The 23,931-nt window shown below is 52.3% G+C and overlaps 1 protein-coding gene across 1 annotated transcript in view; it reads left to right on the top strand.

Annotated features, from left to right (window-relative positions):
- SHANK2 (SH3 and multiple ankyrin repeat domains 2) overlaps positions 1–23,931 on the top strand; it is a gene marked incomplete at its 3' end in the record, with an annotated part of 537,007 nt that overhangs the window by 85,211 nt on the left and 427,865 nt on the right. Inside the window, exons 3-5 of the mRNA XM_082660603.1 lie at positions 1,149–1,352; positions 6,200–6,271; positions 8,269–8,377. Coding sequence (XP_082516729.1) covers positions 1,149–1,352; positions 6,200–6,271; positions 8,269–8,377 — 385 coding nt within the window. The remainder of the gene's footprint in view (positions 1–1,148; positions 1,353–6,199; positions 6,272–8,268; positions 8,378–23,931) is intronic.

Raw genomic sequence — 23,931 nt, 5'->3', positions numbered from 1 at the left:
GACCTGTTGTCGAGAGCAGGGGTATCCTCTTACCCAGCAGGGAGGAGCTCTCCCGAGGCAGAGGGTCAGGGAGATAGTAGCGCCTTTTGCATCCTTGGGCGAGCAATCCTCCTGCAGAGAGTTGGTTCCAGCCTCGTACGCAGTCAAACTTGGTCGTTTCTGAACGCTTTCACAGTGATTAAGCACAGTTTTGAGCCCCTGCTGATGGCCGTGCAGTAGAATATAATTTTAATTCAGTAAAAATTAGAAGTGATGGTCAGAAGCGGATTTGGCCTAACGCTTGTTTTCCTGGTGTGTTGGCAGGTCTCACTGAAGGGACCTGGGAACGTGGCCAAGTCGTGTCGTTCTGGTTCTTAGCGTCTTCGCTCTGTTCTTGAAAAGTGTTCGTGGTTGGTTTGCAGGAACCATCTGTACTATTTAACTTTTTCAAAGATTAACTTTCACGGCAACTGATTCGATTTCTCAATCAAACCATTCTTCGTAAGTGCCGTTCTTTGTGGTTTGGGAGGGGCGGCGTCAGTGTTTTTGCAGCTGTTACGTTCAGAGTCAGGGGGTGGGGCGCTTGTGCCCTGGGCTTTCCCATCAGTGAGGTTACGAGAGGAGACGTCCACCTGGGCCTGAGATGCCAAGAGAGAGCGATCGGGGTAAAAACGAAGCCACACTGTAATTCACTCGCGCCGTCGTCCTCAGTCTGTTTCCGAGACCAGCTACAGCAGCACCTTGAAACTTGTGAGAAATGCAGCTTCTGGGGCCCGACCCAGACCCGCTGGCTCAGACACTCTGCTTGGAGGGGGTGCGGGTCAACAGTCTGTGTTTCACAAGCAGGGAGGTTTGAGAAGCTCCGTACAAGTGAGAGAACTGCCCAGGGCAATAGGTGGTGGGGAGTGATGACCAGCAAACACAGCTGGTCCCAGAGATTGGAGCCAATGGTGAGAGCTGAGGCCACAGAATCAGTGAGTCGACCTGAGCTTTTCCCCTTTTATATTTACCGAAGCGACAAGAAGGTCGTATTTTTCATCCAGAAAAGCCAGGGGGTCCAGAGCTCAGAGGAGCTCTCGGGAAGGAATGCAAGCACCTGTGGCATCTCTGACCACGTGCCGGGGTGGCATCCTGCATCACTAACCAGGGGTCTCTGTCCTTCCGCGCAGAAGTGCATTCGATTTAACCCCGATGCGACGGTGTGGGCTGCGAAGCAGCGGATTCTGTGCTCGTTGAACCAGAGCCTGAAGGACGTCCTGAACTATGGGCTGTTCCAGCCGCCGAGCGACGGGCGAGACGGCAAGTTCCTGGACGAGGAACGGCTTCTGCGCGCGTACCCGCAGCCCGCGGGCAGGGGCATCCCCTCCCTGGAGGTACTGGTCACCGCCTCAGAGCCTGGGCGTGATGGTGGAGGGAGGACCTTCCCCCAGTTCCACGTTTGCTTCGGACTGGGAAGTCGCTCTTAGCTCAAAACAGTAGTGTGCATTCTCAAGGTCGCAGCAGATATTGTCCTGATTTGCGGACCAGGGTGCAATTTTTAGCCATTTGTTTTCCTGCTGTGGATTGGATGAACTCGTTGGAGGGACATCTTGGTGTGAGCGGACCATGGGGCTGACTCAGGCTTGCGTCGCCTGGAGCTGTGAGCCCTGGGGACGCAGAACGGGGTTTGCTTCTACCTCCCTCAATCTCCCCCGACACCCCGCCCTTGGGCTCAGGGTGGCCCGTGGCCATCCAGCTGTTGTCGGAAGCATGACTCCCGGGAATGACCTGTGGGTTCTTTGAGCCGCTGTGGCCAGTCACGTGCTCTTGGGCTGCCTCGTGAGGTGGTGGGTGCATACACCCGGCAGCCTTACATCCACGGAACGTGTGTCCCCCGGCTCTGCCCTGGGGAGCCCGGGCTTGCTGCACCCTGAGTTTACGTATGGTATTTCCACATGGTATATTTTTATTTATTTTTGTTTATTTATTTATTTATTTATTTTTTGCGGTATGCGGGCCTCTCTCTGCTGTGGCCTCTCCCGCTGCGGAGCACAGGCTCCGGACGCGCAGGCTCAGCGGCCATGGCTCACGGGCCCAGCCGCTCCGCGGCATGTGGGATCTTCCCGGACCAGGGCACAAACCCGTGTCCCCTGCATCGGCAGGCGGACTCGCAACCACTGCGCCACCAGGGAAGCCCCACGTGGTATATTTTTAAATGAATTTTTAAGCAACTATACTCCAATAAAAACGAATAAAAAAGTTTCATTGGCGCATAGTTGGTTTACAATGTTGTGCTAGTTTCAGGTGCACAGCAAAGTGAATTAGTTATCCATCTACATACAGTCACTCTTTTTCAGGTTCATTTCCCATATAGGTCATTACAGAATATTGAGAAGAGGTCCCCGTGCTGTGCAGTAGGTCCTTGTTGGTTATCTGTTTTATATACAGTAGTGCGTATATGTCAATCCCAATCCCCCAGTTTATCCCTCCTCCCCCGCCCCACAATTATTAAGACAGCGACACAAGTAGGTGGAAATGTGGTCGTTTCTACTGTGACCCCACACGTCGCTATTATTATCAAGTGATCGCATTCGTTTCAGCTTAGTCAACAGTGAGAGCCTGTGAGGGTGGCATCATGGGTGGCATCTGGGCCCTCGAAGGGGGTTGGTCTGAAGTCAGAGACATCTTGGACCACGGCAGCCCCTCATCTGCACATTCCCAGGCCTGACAGTGACTTTGAAGCTGAGGTTCTGAGACCCCCAACATGTGTTGGACCAAGGAGAAGGGTTTCCGTCAGGAAAAGCTGGGATGCCCCTGGGGAGTCAAGTGGTTCCCTGTTCTGGCCTCAGTTTGCTCACCTGTGAGCTGGGCGTCCATTGAAAAACCCCCTTGTCAGGGGCCTGCTCACAGCCTGCCCCTTTCTCGGCATGGCCCACGTGCATGGGACAGTCAAGGATCTGGTCTGACGGAGCTTACAATCCTGTAGATGACGGGCCAGGAACAGTCAACAAACAGCTCATTTGGGGGCTGATAATTTCTATAAAGACAGTAAAACAGGGCGAGAACAGGCAGTCCGGAGCCTACCCTTGATTGGAAAGCATCTTGGAGGAGGCGACATGGGCCCGTCCCCCAGCCCCCGAGAACCGAACAAGAGGAGGCCTGGGAGAGCCCGGTGGGACCTGGGCAGGGCTGTGCCCTGCCTTTCAGGGCAGCCGGCACGCGTGTCCTTCTGCTGTCCCATCCAGGAACTCATGGCAGCCGAGACTGAGAGGCGAGCACGTGAGCATTCGTTGCCCCATGTGGCTGGGTGGTCTGTGACATCAGATGGACTTGGTCCAGTCCTGGTCACTGTGGGACCCTACATGCCACCCAACAGCCTCTCTGAGCCTCAGATTCCCAGCTTTGAAATCGGGGGAACGTTACTACCATCTTCTCGGTGGCTGTGAGGCTCGGGTGAGCTATTCCTTGGGACAGTGATCTTAGCATAAGGGCTGGGGATGGGCGAGCGCCGGCACTGGTGGGTGCTGTAGCTGCTCTTGCCATCAGCTCTCATTGCCATGAAGGAGCCACTTACACGTGTGTTCGTGCCTCTCCTTGGATCACCATCCTGCCAGGTGGTCCGCTGTGTGGGGCTGAGCCTGGCCTGGAGGTGGACCCGCCAGGGGCAGCCTGGATCTGAGCTCTTTGCCTTGGATCGTGGCCGTAAAACACGGTTGGCTACGTATGAAACACAGAGAAAAGAGCAAGAAAAGGATGTGTGTTTCTGAGCCTACATCCCTCTAGCCACAAGCCGTAAACATTTATGACTGTGGAAATAGACATTCTCCTCCATGTGCCTCCTCCATGTGTCCCCCTCCTGCCAAGAGATGTTGTCGACCCCAGCATATTTCTTTTTATAACTGAAAAAGCACCCATGGACTTGAATTCCTACAGATCCGTCAAGTTAGCAAACTCTGTTACATCCCCTCACGTCACTCTCAGTGGTTTCTGAAGCCTCAGAGCCGTGACGCATGAAGATAAGCAATAGGGAGTTTCACGGCCGTACCCAGACTGTGCTGTCCTGGTTGAATCTAGAATCTGAGGGCTAGAGTCCTAAAACGGCCTGCGTCTCCTCCTGCCAGGTCAGTTCGAGAAGGCGGACGCTTACCGTTTGCGGCGGTGCACGTGATCCAGGAACGGGGTGCAGCCTGCGTTTCACGGGACTTTCTGATTTCACTGGTTTATTTCGGCCCCTAAAAAAATAATCAAGTTTTTGTCTGTGGCACTGAGGGATTTTGTCTGTTGTGGGATTGCTCTTTTGTTTGGAGGGGAGGGGAGGAGACGATAAGGTGGTCGCTCTGGAAACTTCACATGGGATGAGACTTTCGGGGTTAGGTCACCCCCTGCTCTGCACCCTTTGTGTCACGCCTTTGCTTCTTTAAACTCCTCGGAGTGGGAGGGAATCAAGGGAAGCTGGGGAGGGAAGGGTAAGACAGCGTCTGCCCAGCACCGGCTCTGTGCCAGGAAGCTCACATTCAATCCTCGGGGCATGCTGGGAGCTCTGTGATCCCCGTGCGACAGACAAGGAAACAGAGTCTGAGATGGGGCAGGTGTCCAGCCCAGTGACTCGGCTGCTAGCGAAACGGAGCAGGACCCTGTGGGCCTTCCCTCCCCGCCGTGTCCTCCGCCTGCCTTTTGTCTGTGGAAGAACTTTAATCAAAAAATATGTTTGGGCTTCCCTGGTGGCGCAGTGGTTGAGAGTCCGCCTGCCGATGCAGGGGACGCGGGTTCGTGCCCCGGTCCGGGAAGACCCCACATGCCGCGGAGCGGCTGGGCCCGTGAGCCATGGCCGCTGGGCCTGCGCGTCCGGAGCCTGTGCTCTGCAACGGGAGAGGCCACAACAGTGAGAGGCCCGCGTACCGCAAAAAAAAAAAAAAAAAGAATATGTTTAATCAGAGAAGTGAGAAAATGCAGAAACAAAGGAAAACAGTCAAAGGAGACCAAATAATAATAGTTTAGTCATTAAGCATAGTCAAGGACCTTTCGTTCCTCCTCGAGGGCTAGAGATAATATTCTGAGCCGTATCCTGTGAGCTGTCTTATAGATACTGAAACCCCTACCAGGTGGAAGCAGTTAAGTGCATGGTGACCAGACTGTAGCCATGACATAAGCTGCCACAGTTCCGAGAATTGGCCTCAAAGAAATGGGAACAAACCAACCCTGGAACTGAGGCTAACAGGACCTAAAGCAATCAAGATGCCGCTGGTCAGAGTACCGATGACCAATTTCAAGATGACTGCCGGAGCTGACCGTGCTGTCTGCATGGAGCCCCCTCCCTCTGTCTATAAAAGCTCTAGCCCACTGACTGTCAGTGGGGGGGAGTTGGCCTTTGGACGGGAGTTCACCCTCCCTTGCCTCCAGGCTGCCAGCATCAACATAAGGCAAACTCGCCTTTCCACCAACCTGGCCTCTTTATTGGCTTTTGAGCGGCGAGCAGCCGGACCCCACTTTCCGTTACACTAGGGCAGTGGGGGGGGGCTGGAGTTGGAGCTGTGTCTCAGCTCAGAGTCCCAGTGACTCCCAAGCTGCCAGCCTCCTTCCCAAACCCGCCACAGGGCATGTACTACAGAGGCAGCCAGGGCACCCAGGAGAAGGAACAGGGCATCGGGTGAAAGGCGCTGGGGATCCGGAAGCAGTCTGCGGCCCCAGTGCACCCTCCCGGGCACCATCACTCTACCTGAGCAAGGTAGACTTACTCAGCAAGCCCCTCTGTTTCCATGACGTCTCTGCCAGGTTAGAGGAGGTGCCGTGCCATTTGAAGGAGCGAGTCTGAGCCCCAGAGTCCCAGGCGGAGGCTGTGGGCTGAGGGCAGGTGGCTTTGCCAGGCTGGGGCTTTTCTTGAGTGTGTTTAATAAAGGTTGACGACGTCGAAGACAGAGCCCACGTGAGAAGCGGGTCCTGATTTGCTGCCATGCTGACGATGCAGAGGAGAGCAGAGCACATCAGCTCCTGAGTCTGGGTTGCTCTCATTTCTTTTTGTGACTTTCCAGCCAAAACGGCGGCAGCATCTCCGCAGAAGTTACCCTTACGCTGTCGTAGGCTCTGTGGTGCGAACAGAAGTAGTTTATTTAACACAAAAGGGTTTGCTAGGGAGCCCCCGCCCCGGGGGAAATACCCACGGACAAGGCAGGTGTTTCCTCTGAACGGCTGCGTGAAATATTTACCTGGTTTTCTTTTTTTCCTGTTTGTGTGTCTGTGCCAGTTTCGCTACAAGAAGCGGGTGTATAGACAATCCAATCTGGATGAGAAACAGTTGGCCAAGCTGCACACGAAGGTAAGCGAGGACTGGTTGTGTCGAGCCTTGGTGTTCGTTTCTGCGTCATCATCTCAGAGATCGGGGGAGCTCTTGGGCAGAGGGTTCTCCTTCCTGTGAGACGCTGAGGCCCCTGCTGCCGCCAGAGCCCTGTTAAACACCACCATCGTCTCCTCCCGTGTGACGCAAACGCAGTCGATGCCTGCACGTAAGGGAACTAACATCCCTGAGAGTAGAGATTGGGGCCCTGCTTTCTACTCACCTCCTCCCGGGTGTTTCTGGGAAGACGGGTGGCCGTTCCCTCTGGGCCTTCGCTGCCGAAATAGGGGACAACACTGAAGTAGGTGTCTGGTGCCGCCACTCTCGTGATTAAGGTGCTGTTTACGTAAACTGCATGGAGGTAAGACGCACGAGGGAAGCAGGGGAGAAGTAGAGAGTTAAGGAGCGAGCTGTGGGCTGTGTTCCAGGCACACCTGCGCTCCGTCAGGGATGCTGTACCTGTCCAGGGCATGCAGGAGCTGGAGCGTGCGGTGGGCACCTCGCTCAGCACGGAGGAAGATGTGTGATACCCAAGGATGCTCTCAGATGCCCTCCTCCAGGTCCGGCCCCTCCCCAGAGAGCCTGGAGCATTCCCTGCAGAGCACAGGGAGAGCCAGAGTCAGGACGGGTGCCCGTTCAGCTTACTTAAACCAGCCCTGATCTGCCCAGGTGAGCTCACCTGCAGCCGTGAGTCCACAGAGAGCATCCCCAACCTCTGGGGTCCCCTTGTTTTTGTTTCATCCCCCCATTCATATCAGGATGGACCTGTGGATTTTCATCGTGTTCAGTGGGTTATAATATGCCATTCTCATTATTTATTTTTGTGCCCAAGTTGTCCGGATGTGGCCGGTGGCCCTTCTGCCTGGCTCTCCTCCCTCTGGCGCTGTCCCCACCATCCTTTGAGTACTGATGGCTTTTTCAGGCACAAGACGGTCAGGTTGCTCTTGCACTCCCCCTGCCCAGCCCTGGAATCTGCCCACACAGGGGTATTTAGATTCCAAGTCTGGGCACTTCGGGTTCTTTTGATGACTCTCTGATGTGTACATGAAAATGTGTTTGTGCATTTAAAATAATGTCGATTAGTAAGTAGCAAAGAAGGTGTTCAGTGAAACCAAGAGTATCCTGTGTCCTTGAGCATTTGTTAATGTTTAGTCCCAGAATGTACAGAAAGCATCCAGGTGGAGATCCGTGGGCTGAAGGGTCCAGGGGTTGGTTTCAGGGTGACTGGGGAGGGGTGTGGAGTGCGGGTGGAGAACTGGGCCAGTGAGAGCATTAGATTCATCTGACAGAGGCATCTCAGATACTGTGATTACCATCAAATAACCCAGGCTATCTGCTAGATGGACAGAAAATTATTATTTTCCTTGCAGATGAGTCTGGGCAACCTGGTCAGTGTTGAGCCCCTGGTCATTTTGGTCTCACGAGGAGTGACTGACTCCCTCACCTTGAATCGCTCGGTGACCCAAGCATCCGTGTGTCCACCTACAGGTCACAGGATTAGCCACAAGTGGGTTAAGCTGAGTGAGCAGTGCCCTTCTGCTGTCCATAGGAGCCACTGCGTTAGAGATTAGGAAACACAAATACCAGTCCTTGGGCCTCGCTCGAAAGAGGATGGAGTCAGAAGACCTGGGCTGCACCCTGGAAAGCGTAGTTTTTCAAAGTGGTTCAGGCGGCTCATCCTTTTGAAAGTGAAGGAACATCCTGTGGCTCTCGGCGAGCACAGAGGTCGGTGGGGGATTTCTAGAACATTCATCCAGGACAGGCCAATTGGGTTTGCCATGTGCTGGGCTCTGGGCTTGGCCCCGGGGTTCCAGATGCAGAAGGATGCTGCCTGGCGAGCCTGGGGACTGCAGCAGGGCCCCATCAAGGGGCAGCTCTCCTCCCCGCAAAGGCGGCCAGCCGGGGTGCACCCCGCAAGGAGCCTTCCCATGGCCTGAAGAGACGTTTCTCTGTAAGACCAATTTTGCTTTTCTCTTTAGACCAACCTGAAAAAATGCATGGATTACATCCAGCATCGTTCGGTGGAGAAGATCGTCAAGATGCTGGAACGAGGCCTGGATCCGAATTTCCACGACCTGGAGACGGGAGGTAGGGGCTGGTTGGAGACACTTGAGGAAACCCCGCTGGAACGTGGGTTCGGGGAGGAAAGGTGATTCTGTTGTTCGGATTACACGTGCGTAGGCAGCATCGCGCTTTACTTGGTTTTAAAAGTGCTTTCTCCCTCCTCCGGGAGCCTGTGTTAGCGGCGTGGAATCGCCAGCATCCGGGAGGTGCCTGGCGAGTGGTAGGTGCTCAGTACGTACCTGAGTTGAAGGAGAGAATGAGTGAATGAATGAATGACAACACAGAACAGCCGTCTCATGCCAGCCCTGGGAGACGCACATGCACCCGCGTGTGCCTAGCTCCCCCTGCTGGAAACCAAGTCCCTGCGCGTGGGACCTCAGATCACGCGTGGGATAAAACGGTACAGGGCTCTCATCCTCCGCCCCGCTGACACGGGGGCCGGAGGATCCTTTCTGTTTCTTACCAGTTCCAAATGGGCATTAACTTTTGTTTAATCTTATCTCTTCTCTTTTTGTTTCCAGTTTTATGGAAATACAGTTGACGCAAAACATTGTATTAATTTTCGGCGTACGATGTAACGATTTGGTATACGGATATACTGGGAAATGATCACCACGATATGTTTCGTGAACATCCGTCACCACTCATAGTTACACATTTTTTTTTTTATGATGAGAACTTTTAGGATCTACTCTCTTAGCCACTTTTAAATATACAACACAGTATTATTAACCGCAGTCGCCATGCTGTACACAACATCCCTAGGACTGACTTATCTCATAACTGGAAGCTTGGACCTTTTGAGCCCCTCCACCCATTTCACCCACCCCACCTCCTGCCTCTGGTGACCACCAGGCTTTTTCTCTGGGTTCAGTTGTTTTAGATTCCACGTGTCAGCGAGATCAGACAGATTTGCCATTCTCCGTCTGACTTATTTCACATAGCGTTATGCCCTCAAGGTCCATCCACGTTCTTGCAAATGGCGGGATTTCTTTCTTTTTCATGGATGCATGATGTTCCATGCTGGGGCTGGACAGTCCTTTATGCTGGGGGCTGTCCTGTGCACTGTAGGATGTGTACGGCATCCCTGACCCTCACCCACAAATGCCAGTAACATCCCCGAGTTGTGGCCGCCAAAGATGCCCCCAGACATTGCACAGTGTCCCCTGGCGGGGGGAGGCACCGTCATCCCAGGTGAGAGCGCTGTGCCCAGGGGACACGTGAACTCGACCAGCTGAGGTGAGGCTGTCGTGGGAGCCGAGAGCGGCTCAGGTGAGGGTCTCCATAGCAACTGGGAGCGTTCATCCGGGCAAGCGGGTAATGCTTAGCAGGGAGCGTTTATCTTGGACTCAGCGCGCGGGGCCTCCCTCCCCCTCTCCTCTTGGGTCGGGCAGGTCCTCCCTGTGCCAATGTCACGTATATGTGTCCCACCTCACAGCTGCTGAACCCACGACAGGTGCGTCAGCTGAAGGAGGGAGCTTTCTCGTCACTTGTGGGGACTCCAAAGCTGGGGCAGGACCTGCACCCATACTCCTGCAGCCGTGCACGTCCCCGTCTGCACACAGGTGGCCGTGCTGTAATCACGGTCGACTCCTGTCTCCTGAATTTAACTGAGCAACGTGAGAACGTGCTGGCTTATCGGGGATACAGCTTCAGTGCTCGAGATGCCCGGGGACGGGACAGGCCTGGATAGGGACAGGAGAGCACAGGCCTGGAGGGGGGACAAGCGCAGAGGCCTGCGTGAAGGTGAGGCGGGCACCAGCCCAGGCAGACACTTGGTGAGACAGGAAGCTGGGGGTCTGTGCGCCGGGAGCTGGGGCGGGGTGCCGTGGGCAAGCAGGCTCCCGGGCATCCTGAAGGGTGGATGGAGCACAAGGCAGAGGCGGGCCCTGCCGTGCCTGCGCGGGGCTGACCTTCTAAGGTCAGGAGTGATGGGGCAAGACCCCAGGGCTGGGGAGAAGGGCCTGTAGCAGGTGGTGGGTCAGGGGGCACGGGCGTCTGCAAAGAGTCTGGACGGGGAGCGGGGCAGCTGCAGGGTTGGACGTTCGGTCTGCGGGGGAAGCACCTTGGGGGTGTGTGTAGCTGAGCAGAGGGTCTGAGCACCAGGGCTGGGGGGGCACACGGTGGGCACGTGCTGGTCCTGGCCCCGTGGTCAGCCCCTGTCACCCAGGCTGGCCCCTAGCTCGTTGGGCGGGGGGTGGGTGGGTACCGTCCATCACTGTAGTGTAGCTCCCAGCACTTGGGCTCAGACCGCACATGGGCCTGTGGATTCCTGAGCAGGGACAGTGGCAGAGCTGAGCCAGGCCCGGGGTCTGTGGTCCTCGGGCGGCTTCCGGCCTGGGCTCCCGCTGGCCTGGCCGCATCCGTGGCTGTCTCCCGATGATTCCCCGGGCTGGACACCGCCCCTCCTGCTCCCCCCTCCCCGTCATGAAGCAGGCCTGCTTCACTGGCGGTGGTGTCGCTGGATTCCAAGAGTTTGGATCGACTGTTATTCCAGAGCCGACCCTAACTGAGCTTCTAAAAACACCTCAGCACAGACCCTAGATTATTTCAAAACGGGGGTCAGCGGTCATTTCTCGTGGCCCCGCCTGTAGTTAGAAACGCTGTCCTGGTGGTGGTGGATGGCGTCATCGTCAGAGCAGATGCAGTGGAGCCTCGGGGGCCCGGGAAGGAGAGAGACGGAGGCAGCATGTCATCCACTGTCCTCAGACCTGGGATAGACTCGACCCGGGAGCAGCGACCTGTGGAGAAGGTGGCGTGGGGTGAAATGAACGCCGGGATTTCCTGAACTATCCCCGTGACCACGGCCTCTGGGCTCACTGATCAGGAAGAACTAACTCTGAGAAAAGAAACGGAAACCTGTTTACCCCTGAAATCCGTGTAAACTGGCACCTGACAAAGCACAGAATTCAGGACAGGTGTTCCAGGGTTCCAGGGAAGGCTGAGACCAGGCTCCGACCCCATCCGACTGGGGACCAGCAGTGGGACGCCCGCCTCCCAGGCAGACAGCTCTTGTACAGGACTTCCCGGATCTCAGCCAATAACTAACAGTACTCAGAAGGTTTTGGTTGGATTCTTTTTTTTTTTTTTTTTTTTTGGGTGGCGGGGGTCTGGGCAGATCAATTATAAATTATTATTTATTTTCAGCTTTAACATTTAAAGCAGAATTACTGAACAGCTCTCACATGGCGGCCGCCAAGTGGTAATTTTCTACATCAGTTTTATGTCTTACAGCTAATATTCTCTGTAAGGCGGAACTTTCCCTCCCCTCACCCCACTCCCGTATTTTTGAAACTAGACTTCATTTTTTAGAGTAGTTTTAGGTTTACAGAAAATTGAATGGCAAGAGTAGGGGGTCCTGTATAACCAGCCACCCCCAGGCTCCCCCGCTACTGACATCTTGCATCAGTGTGGCCGTTTTTACGCTGATGAACCTACATTGATACATTATTATTAACTCAAGGCCACTTTTCTTTTCAGTTGGGGTGTAGTTGTATTACAGTGTTGTGTTAGTTTCTACTGTACAGCGAAGCGAAGCAGAGTTCCCTGTGCTCTGCAGCAGGTTCTCATTATTTATCTGTTTTATACATATTAGTGTATATATGTCCATCCCCATCTCCCAATTCATCCCACCCCTCCTTTCCCCCTTGGTGTCCATACGTTTGTTCTCTACATCTGTGTCTCTATTTCTGCCTCGCAAACCAGTTCATCTGTACCGTTTTTCTAGATTCCATGAATATGCATTAATATACGATACTTGTCTTCCTGACCTAGAGACTGTCGTACAGAGTGAAGTAAGTCAGAAAGTGAAATCAAGTCCACTTTTACGTTAGTGTTCGCTCAGTGCTGTACATTCCGTGGGTTTAGACAGATGTATAAGGACATATATCCACCATCATGCAGGCTACGTTTCCTGCCCTGAAAATCCTCCGTGCTCTGCCTGTTCGTCCCTCCCTCCCACTAACCCCCGGCAGCCACTGATCTTTTCACTGTCTCCGTAGTTTGGCTTTTTCCAGGATGTCATATGGTTGGAATCACATACTGTGTGGCCTTTTCAGATTGCCTTCTTTCACTTACAAATATGCACTTATGTTTCCTCCCTGATTTTCATGGTTTGATAGCTCATTTTTTATATGGAAGTAGAGTTGATGTACAGTGTTGCGCCAGTCTCTGCTGTACAGCAAAGTGATTCAGTTATACACAGAGACTTTCTATTTTTATATTCTTTTCCATGATGGTTTATCCCAGGAGGTTGGATATAGTTCCCTGTGCTCCACAGTAGGAACTTGTTGTCTAGCCATCCTGTATATAATAGTTGACGTCTGCTAATCCCACACTCCCAGTCTTTCCCTCCCTCATTTCTTTCTAGCTCCAAAGAATATTCCGTTGTGTGGATGGACCACGGTTTATATATCCATCCACCTACTGAGGTGCATCTTGGCGGCTTCCAAATTTTGGTGATTATGCTTAAAGTTGCTGTAAACCTCCGTGCAGGGTTCTGTGTGGACAAAATTGACGGTGATCAAACAGGATGGTTTTTTTCTTTAAGACAAAGGAATATTTACAACGAGCAGAAAGGGTAAAGGATGTAGTGAATACGGAAAGTTCTGAACCGGAAGCTGAGGGTGGACCTGAGATTCTGCTGCAGGTCAGCGCCTCGTCCAGCATCACTGCTCCACTCTCCACACCTAGAGAATTTTCACTCACATCCCCAGCTGAGAAGCAGACCGTCCTGGTTGAGAGGCAGGGAAAATGGGGACCAAGGGCAACACGTGAAATGAGAACAGCGAACAATGGGGTGGACATTCTTGGAAACAAACTAAGTCATGGGCAGTTCCCCGGACAAGGGGGTATAGTGACCCAGTTACAAACGGAGAAAATACCAGGAGAGGATGTAACACAGGCTCCACCGAGAGGCCAGCGCCTTAACGTCTGGGGGACAAGCACGCGACTTCCCTCTCGCCTCTGTCCGCTCCGTAGGGTGGCGGTCCCCGCAGGGTGGGGACGTGTGAGCGTTGGGTGAGGAGCATGTGAGTGTCCCCGTGTGGAGCGGCTCATGCTTGGTGGGGTCTCCAGAACGTGCCTGTCATGTCAGTGGCGCAATGGAGACTCAGTACGTGTTGTTTTCTCCTGGCTGTGGACCCAGAGGGAGGAAAACAGGGTTGATTTGGTGGCCGCCCCCAGGTGATAGGCGGTGTGACCAACTTGTCCCAGTTTTCTAGGGACAGCTCTGGTTTTCACACTGAGGGTCCCCGTCTGGGAAGCCCCTTGGCCCCGGACACGCCGGCGCCCTCGGCCCGTCGCCTGAGAAGTGATGGGGGACACTTCATAGTGACAGCTGAGGTCAAACAAGGACCTCCTGGGGCCCGATGGTGTGCGCAGGGCGTGGTAGGCCTGTCTCCCTCTGTCCTCGGGCTCCCACGAAGCAGGGCGTCTGCGAGGCCAGCATCCCTGGAGGAGCGGGGGCTCCGAGAGCGGAGGCCGGGCGCCAGGTCGCCTCAAGGCCGGGGGGGTGTGTGGGCAGAGGCCGGCTTGCTTGCCCTTGCTTTCCAGGCTCTCACCCGGGGTGGAAGGGAAGCGGGGTCGGCTGCGGGCCCCCTTCTCCCGTGCCGTGGCTGCTGGGATGTGGCCGAGGCCGTGGCGGACACAGAGGGTCCGGGACTGGAGGGCCTGTGGTCGCCAAGCTCCTGGGTGGAGTCTCCTGCTGCAGTGCCAGGCCGGTCCAAGGGGGCAAGAGCCGCCCCCACCCCCATTACTCCAGACACTGCCCTGCTGTCCTCAGCGGCTCTGCCAGCCCCAGGCTGTGCCTGTGTCCTAGCAGCTCCACCCGGAGTTCTGTGACTTTCTTAAAAGCCACCTGGTAATCGGCAGAATCTGGCTGAGAACCAGACTTCACGTCCCAAGCGGAGAGCTGAAAGCAGCTTCCTTCCTAAGTGCAGGAAATGCCATGATGCTCCCACCTGAGCTGCATCCCTGCACTCGGGCTGCGTGGTTCTCGGGCGCCCCTGGGCCGAGCTCGGGAACCCCAGTGGGGCGAAGCATACCTTCTGGACTGAGGGACGCGCAGAAGATAATTAAATCCTGGAGGAATGACCTGTCAGTGAAAACAAAGCAGGCCGTGTTAGTCAGAACTTCTAGTACCTTTTCTGATGGAAATTTGGTCAGGTAATGATGCCAGTAGCAGAAAGAAGCAGACTGTCTGCCAGGCTCGTCTCCTGTTTCAGCTGGAACCTCTGGGACGAGATGGACGGTGTTTCGAGCCCTGAAAGGGAACTAAAACTAACAACTCGAGCAAAACTTCGGGCTTCTGTCTTGCACTGTCTTCCCCAACTTGAAAGAAGTCCAGGCACAACAGAGGCAGGGCTGTAATAAAGCTAGAAACGTCTCTCAGCCCTTGAAGCAGGTCGATCAGAAGTAGAAATTGAGTACGTGTTGATGGGACTGTTTGCAGAGCCCCTGTTGTGAGTCGGGGCTTTGTTTCTGAGATCCAGTGACTACGTCAGCTTCCAGGCAGTGATAGGGCAGCAGCTCGTCATCCAGGCCGAGATGTGCCTGTTTCTGCCACATGCCCCCGCAGCCGGGCTCCCGGGGAGCCCCCTGCCCAGCTCCCACACGGCCCAACTAGAAGGCTTCTCGGACACTGGATTGCTCTCTACTGAGGGCGCTCCTTTGGTCCAGATCCTACAGTCTCATCGTAGCCCCTGAGCGAGTCCCTGTGTGAAACTCCCCAGGAATAGCACCTCGGGGACACAGCCCTGGGACCTCGTAAGCACCAGTCTGCAGGGGGTCCAAGACGCACGGAGTACCCAGTGCCAGTGGAGTTAGCTTGAGGGCTGCCGAGCCAGTGACCACAGACGTCTGGGTGCCTTTGGCTTGCTGGGTGCAGTTTCTGGTACAGAGAGACCTGTTTTTAAGTGAGAGCTCCAAGCAGCATATTCGATCATTGACGACTTTTTCTTATGTGTAATCTGCCGTGCTTCAGAAAGGATCATAGGTGACGCATACAGGTGCGTGTGGTCCAGGAAGATGCAATGCATTAACTGAGAACTTGAGGAAGTAGGGAAAAGGGCGGTGATGTGGCGGCAGAGACGGGGCCCCCGGGGGTGAGCCTTGGCTTTGGGGATGGTGGCAGAGCCGGCCGGAGTGGGAGAGGGATGTCAGTCAGGTGACCCATGACAGGCACACACAGCCTTGGGTAGGTGGTGTCCCCAGGGGGCCACGTGGGGACAGCCAACAGCAGCATTTTTACATGAAATCGTCAGCCGAAACATGAACTTGGGGTGGCTTTTTTCACAGCTCTTTTAAATGATTACTTTACAGCAGTTTTAGACTTACAGGATGTGTCCCCCTCCATGCCCCACACCCATTTCTCCCCATCACCGTCTTACGTGAGTAGCGTACGTTTGTTATGATTAATGAACCAATATTGATGTGTTATAATTAACTCACGCCCATGCTTTCGTTCATAGTTACTGAAGGTCCGTCTTCTGTTCCAGGATCCCTCATGACAGGTAGCCCTCCCGTCTCCGTAGGCCCCTCTTGGCTGTGACAGTTTCTAGGGCTTTCCTTGCTTTTGATGACCTTGGCAGTTTTGGGAGCTGGTGCGGTGTTTTGTAGCACGTCCCTCTGCTGAGGCTTGTCTCAGGTTTAGGTCATGATTAGATGGGGGTGGTATGTGGGTTTGGGAAGAAGGCTGCAGAGGCAGATGCCCTTCTCATCGCACCGTATCAAGGGCACCCCTCTCACTGGTGTGGACCTTGCCCCTGGCTGAGGTGTGCTTCTCAGGCTTCCCACCGTAGTGAACTCTTTTCCCCCCTTTATGGACTGCCCTCTTCGGAAGGAAGTCACTAAACCCAGCCCACACTTAAAGATGAGCAGTTCCGTTCCACCTCCTGGACGGCAGTGTAGCTCCGTAAATTACCTGGAATTCTTCTGCAGAGGAAAGAATTCATTTATTTATGTAGTTATTTTTACCAGTGTGGACTCATGGATGTTTAATGTACACCTTGCGTTATAATATAGCGCGACTTGACATATTTTGTTGCTCAAATGGCTCCAGCTTCGGCCATTGGGAGCTCTTTCATTTGGCTACTGTGTCTTTTTCTTTTTTTTTTAATAGAAGTGTTACTTCTTTTTTTAAAAAAAATATTTATTTATTATTTGTTTACTTATTTATTTCGGCTGCACCAGCTCTTAGTTGCAGCACAGGGATCCTCACTGCAGCACGTGGACTTCTTAGTTGCGGCGTGCATGTGGGATCCAGTTCCCCGACCAGGGATCGAACCTGGGCCCCCTGCATTGGGAGTGCGGAGGCTTACCCACCGGACCACCAGGGAAGTTCCACCTGTGTCCTTTTGACACATACCCATCCATGTGGATGATGGCGATGATGATGGCGATGATGATTTGACCACTGTCTTGCTTCCTGGCACCGGAAGGTGTTTCAGGCTCATTCTGTATGTTTCCCGCCCCAGTCTTAGAATCTGCCGTTCCTCCCAAGTGCCCTGGAAGAGTGGTCTTAGAAACCAAGATCTGGGTGCTGGGTGTGCTCATTGCCACTGGGGAGTAGTTCCTTCTGAGCTCTCTCAGAGGAAAGAACAAGGAGATACATGTGTGTACCAGTCTATAAATGCTTCTGTGTGTAACCACCTGAATCTGTATTAAGCGAAACGTGAGTTCATACTGACCTCCCCAGTCCTAATCCATTGCCAGGGGGATCATTCTCTCCTCTCCTTGCTTTTCTGTAACCTCCCACGTAGACAGTGAGAAGCCTGGCTTCCACTCTCTGCCGTCTGTGTATTTAATTGCTCAATTCCAGGGCACCTGCATAGTGGTTTCTAGATGGTTGACCTGCACCGCACAGTGGAAAGCAACTTTATCAACTAGAGAACCGTGCTTGCGTGACGTTCTTTTGCCTTTTGTCTTTCAGACTCTGCTCATTCCCGCAGTTGCACAGGTCAGCACTCTATTGCCCCACCTCCTCCACTGGGGTTGTTTCTAACGTTTTAATACAATTAGACTCTTTTGTCACATTCTGCATTCTATCCTGGGATCCCACATCTCCTAAATGAACTTTTAAGCTTTATTTTAAAAATTTGCATCCGTTAAGCTTCACTCTTTGTGCTGTAGAGTTTATGATTTTGACAGATATTTAATTCTTATGTTCACCATCACAGTGTCATATAGATTAGTTTTGCAACTTTTAAAAAAAATCCCCTGTGCCTTTTACCTATTCAATCCTGCCCCTCTCTGCAGCCCCTGGCAACCACTGATCTGTTTACCATCTCCATAGTTTTAAGTTTTCCAGAATATCATATCATTGGAATTATACACTGTGTAGATTTTTCGGACTGGCTTCTTTCACTTAACCACATGCATTTAAGATTTAGCTGTATCTTTTTTTTTTTTTTTTTTTTTGCGGTACGCTGGCCTCTCACTGTTGTGGCCTTTCCCGCTGTGGAGCACAGGCTCCAGACGCTCAGGCTCAGCGGCCATGGCTCACGGGCACAGCCGCTCCGCGGCATATGGGATCCTCCCAGACCGGGGCACGAACCCGCGTCCCCTGCATCGGCAGGCGGGCTCTCAACCACTGCGCCACCAGGGAAGCCCCTAGCTGTATCTTTTTTATGACTTGATAGCACTTTCCTTTTTAATCACTAAATAATCCACTGTATGGATGTCCTGGTTTTGTTTATCTGTTCACCTATTGAAGGGCTTCTTGGTTCATATTCACCAAAAGCTTCCAGCTTTTGGTGAAAATAAACAAAACTGCTGCAAACACTTGTGTGTAGGTTGTGGTGTAGACATAAGTTTTCAGATCAGTTGTGTGAATACCAAGGAGTACAGTTGTTGGATCATATGGTGAAACATCTTTTAGTTTTGAAAGAGACTGCCAGACTGTCTTCCTAAGTGGCTGTACCGTTTTTTCTTCCTACCAGCAGTGATGAGAGTTCTCTGTTGTTGCTCTGCATCTTTGCCAGAAGTTGGGTTTGTCAGTGTTTTGGATTCTATCCATGCTAATAGGTGTGTAGTGGGATCTCATTGTTCTAGCCTTGAATGTTTACTTGCTCAAAATGTCCTATACTTTCCAAATTCTTGGTTTGATAGGTCCCATGTGTCTGCTTCAAACCACATTAGTATCAGTGTGTCTGTGTGTGGGTTTTTTTTTTTGCCCAGGGCTTTCGTTGTAAGAAAATCACAGGCCATTGGGACTTCCCTGGTGGTGCAGTGGTTAAGAATCCGCCTGCCAACGCAGGGGACACGGGTTCGAGCCCTGGTCTGGGAAGATCCCACATGCCGCAGAGCAGCTAAGCCCGTGTGCCACAACTACTGAGCCTGCGCTCTAGAGCCCGCGAGCCACAACTACTGAGCCCGCGTGCCACAACTACTGAAGCTCGCGTGCCTAGAGCCCGTGCTCCGCAACAAGAGAAGCCACCACAGTGAGAAGCCTGCGCACCACAACGAAGAGCAGCCCCCGCTCGCCGCAACTAGAGAAAGCCCAAGTGCAGCAATGAAGACCCGACACAGCCAAAAATAAATAAGTTAATTTAAAAAATAGTAATGCTTTAAAAAAAAAACAACGAAGGAAAATCACAGGCCACAGACCACTTCTCAGAGCTGCCCTCCTTGATTTTGCTATTGGAAGGACAAAAGCCACAACTTCTCACCCATGCCTTCTCCACAACCTGATGGACACATGGGACCGCACGTCCCATTCCCCTCATGGTCCGCGCAGCCGACACCAACAAGCCCAGGACACTCGTCTGGGAGCAAGAACCATCCACTTTTTAAAAACATTTTATTGAAGTAGAGTTGACTTACAACGTTGTGTTAATTTTTGCTGTACAGCAAAGTGATTCAGTCATACCTGTATATATATATATGTATATACCTTTTGTTTTTTTTAAACCCCACATTTGTTTTATTTTATTTATTTTTCTGGCTGTGTTGGGTCTTCGTTTCTGTGCGAGGGCTTTCTCTAGTTGTGGCAAGCAGGGGCCACTCTTCATCGCGGTGCGCGGGCCTCTCACTATCGCGGCCTCTCTTGTTGCAGAGCACAGGCTCCAGACGCGCAGGCTCAGTAGTTGTGGCTCACGGGCACAGTTGCTCCGTGGCATGTGGGATCTTCCCAGACCAGGGCTCGAACCCGTGTCCCCTGCATTGGCAGGCAGATTCTCAACCACTGCGCCACCAGGGAAGCCCTGTATATACCTTTTCATATTCTTTTCCACGGTGGTTTACCACGGGATGTTGAATGTTGTTCCGTGCGCTCTATAGCAGGACCTTGTGGTTTATCCGTCCTCTACATAACATCGATAGCTTGCATCTGCTGATCCCAAACTCCCGACACTTCTGCCCCCGCAGCCCCTCCCCCTTGGCAGTCTCAAGTCTGAAGAACCATCCGCTTTTAAACTGTTTGATCTCCAAGCAGTTGCTACGCGCGTTCTACCTTCACAGGCCTAGTTCTATCTGACGTAATTCTATCAGGGGAACGGAGAACCCGCATGCGCGGCTTTCCTGGTGCTGTTGGAAATTCTGCTCATCTGGGTCCAACGAGGCCAGATCTAATAACTCTTATGAAACTCGCCAGATCACCTCTTGGTAACAGAGATTTTTATCTGGAACATGAGGCCCTTGTTCTTTTCACCAGAATCTCTTCACCTTGCCTCCGTGCTTTTGTTCCCTATAGTCAAAGATTCCCCTCACAGAAAAGAGATTTGTGTCTGTTTCTCCCTGTCCGTCTCTGACCGCAAATCTCCGCCCCGTGAACCGACTCGGGACTGTCTGCTCTGCAGCACGTCTGAGCGCCGAAGCCAGAGTCAGGGAGACCGTGAGGTCTCAGGTGGTCAGGACTGTTCCGTTTGTGGCAGGTAGTGGGAATGCAAGGATGGCTCCGCTGGCTTGTGGACCAACACGGGAGCCAGTCGCTGGAATGCTCGGGGCTGCTGACGGTTTGGGGGAAACCCACCATCGCCATCCACTCTGCTTAATGGCCTCAAAGGCCCATGGGTCGTTTGGACGAGTCTCACGTGCTGGCCTGGGAGCTCTTCACGGGAAAGTGTCCGCCCTCGAGAGCGATGACCGTTCAGAGGAAGATAGCTGTAAATCTCCTTCTCCTTCGTGGTCGGGGGTGGGCTATTAGTCAGATATTCTGGTGGGTATGGATCCCTGTTTTAGCAGACTGGAAGACTTTGAGATTTTGCATGATTCACTCATAACGAGATAATGAACACTGAAACACTGAATGCAAATCAATGCCAGAGGTGCTGGTGTATCTGAACAGGTGCTGTCCATCCTGGTAAGTGGCTCCCAAGCCCACAGCCACCCACCCCCCCATTGTCTGTGATAACAGGGCAGTGAGTTACCCCCTCCTGTGCACCCTGTGACCCCGAGTGCCAGAGGTGGAGTGGAGCACCTGGTTCTCACAGTCACGTGAGCATTTACGTGGCCCAGGCGGGTTGTGTGGCTGCTGTGGACAGGTGTCAGTCGGTGAGCTGGATGGTTGGAGAGCCTTAACCTACAAGACGTTTTGGACTCACCTTCGCCGTCCTTTCATCGTACAAAGAAGGCACAGATGACCCACTGGGGTAGAGCAGAAAACACCAAACGATCTATCTCCCGATTTAAAAACATTCTGTCTGTGTGTATTCTGTAATTTATTTAATATATGAGTGCCGTAGGGCGTGTATTTTTTATTTAAAAGTTTTATGAAGGTATAATCGACGTACGATTAAACTTCAATTTTTGTTTTTTGTAAGGCTTTGTTGAAACATTTCACATACCATTAAATTCACCCATTTAAAGTGTGCAGTTCAGTGTCTTTAAAAACATATTCACAGGGTTGTGCACCACCACCACTGTCTCATTTTAGAACACTCTCATCACATCAAAAAGAACCCCAGTACCCACTAGCAGTGACCCCCCTTTTCCTCCCACTCCCCACACCCCCCAGCCCCTGGCAACCACTCATCTACTTCCTGTCTCTTTGGGTTTGCCTGTTCTGGACACTTTGTAGAAATGGAATCACACAATATGTGCCCTTTTGTGTCTCGTTTCTTTCACTCAACGTAATGTTTTCAGGGTTCATCTGTGTTGCGGCGTGTGTCGGCGCTTCGTCCCTTTTGACGGCCGGGTAATATTCCACCGTATCTACTCCCCGGGTAATATTCCACCGTATCTACTCCCCGGGTAATATTCCACTGTATCTACTCCCCGGGTAATATTCCACCGTATCTGCTCCCCGGGTAATATTCCACCGCATCTACTCCCCGGGTAATATTCCACCGTATCTGCTCCCCGGGTAATATTCCACTGTATCTACTCCCCGGGTAATATTCCACCGTATCTGCTCCCCGGGTAATATTGCACCGTATCTGCTCCCCGGGTAATATTCCACCGCATCTACTCCCCGGGTAATATTCCACCGTATCTACTCCCCGGGTAATATTCCACCGTATCTACTCCCCGGGTAATATTGCACCGTATATACTCCCCGGGTAATATTCCACCGTATCTACTCCCCGGGTAATATTCCACCGTATCTGCTCCCCGGGTAATATTCCACCGCATCTACTCCCCGGGTAATATTCCACCGTATCTGCTCCCCGGGTAATATTCCACCGTATCTGCTCCCCGGGTAATATTCCACCGCATCTACTCCCCGGGTAATATTCCACCGTATCTACTCCCCGGGTAATATTCCACCGTATCTACTCCCCGGGTAATATTCCACCGTATCTACTCCCTGGGTAATATTCCACCGTATCTACTCCCTGGGTAATATTCCACCGTATCTACTCCCCGGGTAATATTCCACCGTATCTGCTCCCTGGGTAATATTCCACCGCATCTACTCCCCGGGTAATATTCCACCGCATCTGCTCCCCGGGTAATATTCCACCGTATCTGCTCCCCGGGTAATATTCCACCGTATCTACTCCCCGGGTAATATTCCACCGCATCTACTCCCCGGGTAATATTCCACCGTATCTACTCCCCGGGTAATATTCCACCGTATCTACTCCCCGGGTAATATTCCACCGTATCTACTCCCTGGGTAATATTCCACCGTATCTACTCCCCGGGTAATATTCCACCGTATCTGCTCCCCGGGTAATATTCCACCGCATCTACTCCCCGGGTAATATTCCACCGTATCTGCTCCCCGGGTAATATTGCACCGTATCTGCTCCCCGGGTAATATTGCACCGCATCTACTCCCCGGGTAATATTCCACCGCATCTACTCCCCGGGTAATATTCCACCGTATCTGCTCCCCGGGTAATATTGCACCGTATCTACTCCCCGGGTAATATTCCACCGCATCTACTCCCCGGGTAATATTCCACCGCATCTACTCCCCGGGTAATATTCCACCGTATCTACTCCCCGGGTAATATTCCACCGTATCTGCTCCCCGGGTAATATTGCACCGTATCTGCTCCCCGGGTAATACTGCACCGCATCTACTCCCCGGGTAATATTGCACCGCATCTACTCCCTGGGTAATATTCCACCGTATCTACTCCCCGGGTAATATTCCACCGTATCTGCTCCCCGGGTAATATTCCACTGCATCTACTCCCCGGGTAATATTCCACTGTATCTACTCCCCGGGTAATATTCCACTGTATCTGCTCCCCGGGTAATATTCCACTGTATCTACTCCCCGGGTAATATTCCACTGTATCTGCTCCCCGGGTAATATTCCACTGTATCTGCTCCCCGGGTAATATTCCACTGTATCTACTCCCCGGGTAATATTCCACTGCATCTACTCCCCAGTAATATTCCACTGCATCTACTCCCCGGGTAATATTCCACTGTATCTACTCCTTTTGTTTATCAGCTCATCAGTTGATGGACATTTGGAGTTGTTTCCACTCTTTGTCTGTTGTGACAATGCTGCTGTGATTATTCTTGTACAGACTGTGTGGACGTATGCTTTCCCGGGTATATACCTGGCAGGGGGCAGGGAATTGCTGGGTCGTATAGTAGCTCCATGTTCAACCCTTTGAGGGGCTGCCAGATAGTTTTCCAAAGAAGCTGCACCATTTTACGTCCCACCAGCTGTGGATGAGAGTTCCAGTTTCTCCACAACCTCATCAACATTTACTATTATCTTTTTTGTTTTTATTATAACCATCTTAGTGAGTATAAAGTCATATCTCATTGTGGCTTTATTTGCATTTCCCTAATGACCAGTGATATTGGCTGGTTATTCTTTTCATGTGCTTATTGGCCATTTGTGTATCTTTGGGGAAATGACTACTTGATCCTTTGCCCACATTTTGATATTATTGCCCGTATTTGTCTATTCTTGTTGAGTTGTAAGAGTTCTTTATATATTCTGGGTACAGGTTCCTTATCAGATATGTGATTTGCACATATTGTCTCCCAGTCTGTGGGCTGTCTTTCCACTTTCTCGATAGTGTACTTTGATGCAGAAAAGTTTTTAATTTTGGTAACGTCAAATGGATCTATTTTTTCTTTTGTTGTTTGTGCTTTGGGTGTCATATCTAAAACAGTTGCCTAACCCAAGGTCACAAGGATTTAATCCTGAGTTCTCGTCTATGAGT

The sequence above is a fragment of the Grampus griseus genome (genome assembly GCF_964374135.1).
Source record: "Grampus griseus genome assembly, chromosome: 8".
NCBI classification, from domain to species: Eukaryota; Metazoa; Chordata; class Mammalia; order Artiodactyla; family Delphinidae; genus Grampus; species Grampus griseus.
Note: the sequence above shows the minus strand (reverse complement) of the source record. Positions and strands in the feature narration are given on the sequence as shown.